This window comes from Diospyros lotus, chromosome 14 (genome assembly GCF_014633365.1).
Source record: "Diospyros lotus cultivar Yz01 chromosome 14, ASM1463336v1, whole genome shotgun sequence".
Classification (NCBI taxonomy): domain Eukaryota; kingdom Viridiplantae; phylum Streptophyta; class Magnoliopsida; order Ericales; family Ebenaceae; genus Diospyros; species Diospyros lotus.
This window is the reverse complement of record NC_068351.1, coordinates 30,613,719-30,622,088: the sequence shown is the minus strand read 5'-3', so window position 1 is coordinate 30,622,088 and position 8,370 is coordinate 30,613,719. Positions and strand designations below refer to the sequence as shown.

The 8,370-nt window shown below is 35.6% G+C and overlaps 1 protein-coding gene and 1 long non-coding RNA gene across 2 annotated transcripts; one reads left to right on the top strand and one right to left on the bottom strand.

The window, feature by feature from the left end:
• Window positions 1–2,714: 2,714 nt before the first annotated feature.
• LOC127790608 (ethylene-responsive transcription factor ERF115-like) lies at window positions 2,715–4,034 on the bottom strand. The gene is made up of 2 exons (XM_052320185.1): window positions 3,893–4,034; window positions 2,715–3,456 (listed from the first exon to the last, which is right to left on the bottom strand). Exons 1-2 carry the CDS (start codon window positions 4,005–4,007, stop codon window positions 2,954–2,956), a joined length of 618 nt encoding a protein of 205 aa, XP_052176145.1. The 5' UTR covers window positions 4,008–4,034; the 3' UTR covers window positions 2,715–2,953.
• On the top strand, window positions 3,303–7,270 carry LOC127790609 (uncharacterized). The gene is made up of 2 exons (XR_008020798.1): window positions 3,303–3,448; window positions 3,885–7,270. It is a non-coding gene; the product is annotated as an uncharacterized LOC127790609 (long non-coding RNA).
• The last annotated feature ends 1,100 nt before the right edge of the window (window positions 7,271–8,370 follow it).

The following is an 8,370-nucleotide window of genomic DNA, read 5'->3' as shown; positions in this document are numbered from 1 at the left end:
ATATAAGATAGACCCGTCTCTTATAATTAATTCCTCTACTTTTATATATTTTCAAACTTGTATACACAAGAGACCCACGACACATGACACATGGCACATGCATGTAAACTCCCACACATGTACACCCAACCTATATATATATATATATATCTATACATTTGCAGAGTTGAGCTCCAAGCTAGCTCCTTCTTCACCTGCAACTGCAAGCTTGGCGAGCCTCTTCTTAATTTCTTGCACTGGATCCATGCATTGAAGAAGCATGCAGTGGTTATTAGTTGAAGCTTCCATATAATTAAGTGGTACGCTTTCTTTAATTTCTCCTTCTCATCTCTTTCTATTAACTGTTTCGCCTTCAAATTTTTTCATGCCATCGATGCCCAAATGCATGTTAACCTTTAAGTTCGAGAGTGTTTTGAGTTGTTTAGACTCATCAGTAACCTTGAATTTAGGTTTTGTTTGTTTTATAATAATGCGTATCTTTTATAATTCTTAAAAATAATTTTGTTATATTATTTATATCAATTTCAATCTGTTGTCCGCGTTGAATACGAGGTAGCAGTGGGTGGATCATTGGGTTCCAACAAATCAATTTGGGCAATTGAACATTGGGCAATTGATATGTTGCCTGAAGCTTGCAACAAATCAATCTCCTTGTTTATATTATTTAAAATTTAAATATATACTAATATATTCTAATTTTATATTTTTTACGTAAGTAATTTAAAATTAAGTTAAATTTAAAACTCATAAAATGATTCATTTGAAGCTCACTTAAAGTTCATTTAATATAAATGAGTCATGTTGTATTGGGAGTTGGGAAGAATTCATAATAAACAATTTTAAGTGTCAATTTTTATTGAATGGACTTAAAAGCTTTAGGTTTAATTCTCATAATAAAATTTTAAATAAATAAGACTTGGTCTTTGTACACTTTGGATTGAATGCAACTTTACGAGAAATTATTATATTATTATATATTATCTTCACGATGAGGGATTGTTTTTCTTCATTCTTTCGTATAAAATAGATTTAATTTTGAATCATGTTAAGTATCAAAAATACTTTTTTTACATTAATTATGTCATAACTCTTATGAGTAATACAGTCAATAATCACCTCGTCTTTTTAAACAACTAATTCTAAATGTTTTAATTAGTATTTTCTTAAAATGACTTGACCTTGACCTTCTTGTCTCACTGCCACAACATTTATATTTATTTTTTACTAAATTTAATTTTATATATTTGATTTTAAAAAATGTAAGTTATCTTAGAAAAGAACATTTAAATTCCAATTAAAATACAGGTCAAAGTAATGTTCAACAATTTCAACTTATAAGCCGTGGAAATGTCTAGCTAGCTGTTGAAAAGTGCCTCTAGAGACTGGCTTATTTCAACACTTTTATTTTTATTTTGTTTTAGTAATAATAATAATAAAAAAAAAAAGAACTTGCAGTCTCAAATGTTCAAGTGGAATTAGATGAACTTAATTACTATAATTGCGCCTTAAGAGTTCAAGCTTTTGTTATTTATGTGCTCCGTGAATCAAATAAGTTTATCATTAATTATAGATATATGATTGAGTCATAAGGCTGAATGAATCAAATAAGTTTAATCTGATTCATTTTTAATAATTAAATTTATGTATAGAATCTCACAACAATAGGCTGAATGGATATGTACGTAGTTTTTAAATAAAAAACTACAAACCATCTAATCACACAATTTTTTAACATAAAAAACTAAAAAACCCTTTGCAATTATATATATATTCTCACAACTCTAAATAAGATGATAATTATGAAAAAATATTCTTAATAAATTCACTATATTATTTTTCATATTATCGAGTCCTACATCACTTGGAGTTATAATAGGAAAAGTCCATTTAAATCAATAACCCCAACAAATTTTCCTATTCCCACCAGAATAAGTTTTTCATATATATATATATATATATCTATACACCCAAATGTGTATTTCCTAAAAAAGTATAATCCCATGTGATTTAAAATTTGAGAAGCTATCCAACCATCACCTGATTAAAGATGATTCCTCAAGGATAATTCTCATGTATAGCATATTTCATGGTTATCAAATGCATGGAATTACCATGGTTCTTCGTGTGTTTGCTAGGAACTAGCTAGTCTCCGATTAATGTATTTGAGCCCTTAAATTTTGACTAGTTACATACTATCAATTACAATCAATATATTTAATTAGTTTTTTCTATTAGATAAAAATGAGAGATATATAGACCAACTAACATAATAATCTCTTTAGTTATAATTATAAGAGTTCCCTCTCACTAAAGAATATCCTATTTGAGCCACGACTACTACTTGTGAAAGCAATCATCTCCCAACTAATTAATTAAGTGATTACAAAATGATCATCTCTGGATTCTAGTAATCTGAAAATGCTCATGCACTATAAATACCTTTTTTTTTATGAACTTAATTAGATGCTATGGTAGCCACTTTTAAATATTAATATTGTTCTAGTATTTCTCACTTCTCACCCTCCATTGTTTATAGTTCTACACAATATCCCCTACTGATTGAACTAATTAATCCTCTTTCACCTTCCATAACACCCATCTCTTTTCAGATTTGCTTACAGAGAAAAAGTTGCAAAATCAAGAAAATAACAGTTAGCAAGCATTGGATGAATGGTATAAATATAGGGACAAAACCTACGGAGTAGCAAAATATATTGAGTTGCAACATTCCAAACATTAATATTCCTTATTTTAGTGAAAATGTAATTTCTTTTAACCAATTCTTATTGAAATACACAAGGCATTGATAATTAAGAGAGTGCTTAAGCTTGCACTGAAAAATCACAACTTACTCGAGATACTGCACCCACATGCTGTGTCACCACCTTCATGATCATGTGGATCAAACTTAATTTGCGATATCACCTGTTGAGAGTACGTTTGATTTGCATCATTAATTGATCCGATAAGTACGAGGATCACAAGTAGAACTACTACTTCCAAACTGATCAGAAGAAGGCCTTGTGAGCTCTCCTCCTTGTGCTTCATGTTGGGATGCCAAAGATGGAACCGAAAAGCCATAGTTCACAGCACTAGCCTCATCAGGAAGAACTTGTTGAGTGTGGAGATAAGCTTCTTGATGAGATGGCAGTGGGTGATCATTCGGAGCAACCGAATAGAGATGTTGCTGAGGATTGATTCGCAAGTCTTGCCGAGCTGTAGTGACGAGGCATCCGAGCTCGGTCCTCCATTGAACCCTTTCCGGAAAATTGAGCTTGGCTTTGTTCCCTTTGAATCTGAGAGCAGCCTCGTCATAAGCCAGTGCTGCGTCCTCGGCCGTCTTGAAAGTGCCAAGCCAGACTCGGGCTGCCTTGTTCGGATCTCGAATCTCGGCTGCGAATTTGCCCCATGGTCGCCGCCTAACCCCTCTATACTGTCTTCTCTCCTGGTAATTCCCTTCACATAAATTAGGTCACACTGAAGTTAAAAAAATGGCAGTTCTTCATGAACATACAAGATCCATATATAATTAGGGTTCTTCACACACACACACACACACACACACACAAATAGATATATGCATATTAATTATTATTTTAGCATAATGAATGAGTTTATCTAGTAGAGTAATGGCTGCTGGATCTCTTCGATGACAACATATACATACATATTTAAAGTTCTAGCTAGCAGCTGAAACATTGAATGCGCTTAGCTGATTTTAGGGCTTGGATCAGTACTTACAGGTGGCTTCAGAGCCAGCAAAACTCATCCCCAAATCTAAAATGTTTAGAAATTGAGGAAGAATACTGCTTGTCCAGAATTAATATATATATCGTAGATTTCATCTTAATTAATTATGTGATGGATGTGATGTTAATCATCAGTTACATACCTTGATCTGGACTGTGCTCAAACTGGTTGGCTTCCATAGCTTGAGATTGGGAATCAGGGGCTAAGGGGCTTTCATGAAGCGGGCTTCCAAGAACCCGAGCTAGAGCTGAGACCATGGCCCTAGTGTCGTGTTGGGAGCGTGCTGAGTAGACAGGGAAGATGTGTTCTTCCTCTTTCTTCTCCGATTCATCGTCCTCGTTGACGAATCGAATCGGATCCACCTTAATTGCGAGCTTCTGCAACTTCTGGGATCGATCGAGTTTGGAAGACACCAGATACGTACTCCTGGACTGTGGAGTTTCTTTGTGAGATTAACGATCACTTCAATGATATATATCCGGCGGTCAAGATAGATAAAGACTGATAATGAGTTGATTGGCGAAGACCAAGAAGAAGAAGAAGAAGAGAAGAAGAAGAGAAGAAGAAGCAGAAAGAGTAAAATTAAAGCGATGGAAATGGGAAAATTAGGGTTTCGATCGCGCGCTATATACTGGACTTGAACAGTGCACGTGGAAACTTGCTCTGCCTCTACCCTCTTGTGGCTGCCTGCATATACATACATACACACACACACATATATATATATATATACACATGACTGATTTTACGAAAGGGCAATGAGTTTTAAACCCTATACTCAAATAGAATTTTTGTTTTACAAATAAATGGGTGATAATAACCTATATAATTTTTTCGCTACATTATTATAATTTGTTGAAGTACAAAAACACATGATAGTAGTTTGATAATTGCAAAGATTATATTAACATTGTAATACCTTGTATTGGCATAAGGTTGCCACGTAATTTCGAGGAATTTGGGATACTGAAAAGTGGGTTTGATAGTAAAATAAATCGCTGAATCAGCTGCAGAGTATCCCAGGGCTCAGATGCCTAAAGAAAATGCCGAGATAAGATTTATGACATAGAAAGAAATTTGATTTGAAACGATTTTCGGTACAGTTAGGATTCAGGCTGAGAAACCGAATAATGGCAAGAGATTTCTAGAAAGTCAACGGGACCTCGAGTAGGGCTATATTAAATTTAAGAAACAACCCTTAAGAAGTTTCGAGAAGAAAACATAAGGATTTTCAATCAGCATATGATCCTATGTATAATCGGGCCTACGTGTAATTTATTAATTTTGGTCGAGAGAGGTATAAACGATGGTTTTTCTTTGTTTTCGGGGGTGGAATGGAGAGTTTAGATCTTATGGGGCTTAGTGGGATAGTTGGATAATTTAGGCACTTGAGGATAAGGGCCAAAATGTAAAAGAAAGTTTCAAGGGGGGCTAAACTGTAATTTCAAAAAATATGCATAGGCATGGTCGATTTGGCCGTGATTTTTGGCAGGAAAATCCGAAGAAATGATAGCCAAATTTCGTTAGGGCATGGCCAAGGATGGTCCAAAAGGCGTGTGGGAGAAGCTATGGCCAGAGATTGGCCATGTGGGGGTCGGTTTTGGCCTATAAATAGTGAGGGTTTTTAGTCGATTTTAGAGTAACAAATTGCTCAAGTTTGAGGGCGAATCAAAGGAAGCCAATAAGGGGCTTTTGATTCTTGAGTTAAGAAGAGAGTTTCTGGAAATTTTCGTGGGTTTTCGAGGTGGTTTGAGGGTGGCCGGAAAGTTGCGCACGGTGGCCGGATCGGGTTTGATTTTGCTTGATTCGGAGGCCCTCTGATGGTCGTTTCAGGCACCCAAGGGTACCCTCGTGATTGACTTGGATAAGGTTACCAGCCGGTGTAGTCGGAGAAGAATTTCGGTCGTTGGCCGGCGAGGAGCTCGCCTGAGAAGAAGGCGCCTGTGGCCTTCACGTGCGACTGCCACACTCAACCTACTCGCTTGGCGTGTGGGGGCGCGTGCCAAAGAGGTATTTTTCGATTTTTTTTTTCAAAATTCTTGAAAAATTATTTTATGATTTATTATGTAAAAATATTTGAGAAAATAGTTGTGTAAATATTTATTTTTGGATTATTAGTGAGAAAAATAGGAGAAAAAAATGAAAAATGTGAGGAAATTAAGGAGAAAATTATATTTTGATGATTATTGGATGATTATGGTGTCTTGTGGCTTAAGGTGAAGTGACTAGTGCGAAGTTTGAGGTGGGCACGCAAATCGAGGCATTTCATGCTTTTCGAAAAAATTTGAGTTGCATCTAAAAGTGAGTTGTTATATCGAAAAAACTTATTTGTGGCATGTGAATGGTTTTCTGTGAGTTGTTCAATCCAATTCCTATGTGTATTCTTGTTACTTTGATCATTTTTGATTTATCGTGAGTGGTTGGTTTCGTGCGATGGTTCGTCCAAACGATTATTTACACATGCATTGAATTTCGTACGGTAAATTGCATATATTGAAATGTTGATTTTATGTTATGCATGTTATGATTTTCGGCATTGGCATGTTATGTGTTGTCTATGTGGGACGTGGGTTGTTAACTTGTAGTGTGGCCCTTGAGTGACAGCACTCGGGATGCGTGCCGAGGATTGTTGTCATGTGACCTACTTGGGATGGGGTTGAGACTTTCACCTTATGATATTCAAGTGGTGGGACTGAGAGTGGACACCACCCCGATTGTTGGCTCAAGTGGCGGGACTAAGAGTGGACACCACGCCAGGTTTCTTTGAGCAATAACATTAATACCGAGGTGCCGTTGATTCCGGGGATAGTGCTAATGTGGTACTCTAGCGGCTAGAGTTACGTTGGGTCTTGGAATGCTTTTGAGTAGGAGCTATGTTGCACGGAAACGGAAACGAGAAACATTTCCTATTAGAAACTGAAATGTGGAAACGGACATTCTTTTAAAAAAATAGGCATAAATAGGGTCCGAAAAGGGAATAGGAAACGTTTCGGAAACGGCTCCTATGAGGTGTTTTTGTGCAACATAGAGTAGGAGCGTAATGCCTAACAATGATATTGTGGTGATTCCCAGGTTCATATGTCGAGGTTGTCCCTCTTATCGTGTTTGCCAATGGGTCGATGTTGTCGTGTCGCCTTTAGAGAGATTGTATTTTTTTCGGTTAGGGCTAAGTGCTATGTGGGATTTTCTTAGGTTGGGGAATGTCAGGATTTGTTGGTTTTATATATGATTATGCATATATTCATAAAAATGTTTTTGAACTCTCATTTAGATGACTCAGTATCTAATTTGGACTATGTCCCTGGAATATTCAAACGTTCCAGGTGAAAATAGTGGCGCCAAGGGAAAGGATGTCGTCGAGATGTAGTTGTTATTGTTAGTTTTCATAGGTTTTTGTCTATGATTACGATGTTTCGAGGTTATGTAATATTTTGATATTTTCATGTGAAACATCGATTTGGTTATTTAACTGTAAAAGGAATTTGTCGGTTATATATCATTGAGATTTCGATCTTGCTTTCGTTGATGTGATTGATATTACCTGTTGTAGTCTATTAAATTTTAAATTTTGATATGCTGAGAATGTACAATCAGGATTGTTGGGAAAGGATTATGATGAAGGTATGTATATCGAGAGGCTTATGTTGTATATATGATGTTGAAAAAAAAAAAATATTCCCGAAATCTCGAGGTAATGGGCGTTCTGGGAAGACGGGGCATTACAAACATAGTGTCCAATGTCTGTATTTTTAACACCTCAAAATATTTTTAAAATATTTAGAAGTTTAAGGGAATGAATCCTAGTTTAATTTGAAGACAAATTTATTTGGTCAAATGAATGGTCAAATGGGTTAAACACATATAAATAAATACATATATATGTACATATTAATAAAATATGATATGTATATGATATGTATAATGAGATAATGCTCCTCCACCTAGACTCTTAATCTTTAGGAGAAAGTGCTAAACTAAACGGTGTCGTTTTAAACAAAAATCCATATTTCACTCCAAAGCCAATTCTTCCCGCATGACTTCTTCCCTTATTTTCCATCTTCTTCACTTTCTCTAGCCCACTCCTCCCTCACAACTTCTTCCATCTTCTTTAATCTCTCTTGCACGGCCTTCATGGCTTCGCCGCTTCAAAGCCGACTTCTTCTTTCTTTTTCCCTCACAACCCTATTTCTCCAAGCCAAATTCTCCCCTCACTGCTCCACAATGAAGCTGCCTAGTCCATCGTCATTGTCACCTCCATCACTCTACACTCCTCCTTCCGTCGCTGCTACCCAAACCGTGTCGATTATGTGCTTGAGAATGGTATAAAAAGATTTCCCAATTTAATTTTGCCCCTTTCCTAATTTAATTTTTGTTTGTAAATTTTCACTAAACTAACGGTTTAGGTATTAAATTACTTTTATAAAGTAGTTCTGTAGTTTGAGTTTAACGTTTTCGATTGAAAATTGCCCTTTTCCCAATTTAAATCTTTTTAGTTAAAATTTCAATAAATTTTGTTCTGTAAATTTTGAGAATGGCATAAAAATGGATTCTGATTATGCAAAATCCAGAATCCCAACTCCAATTGTCAGCATCAGCATCACTAGTCCTAATTCCTCCACT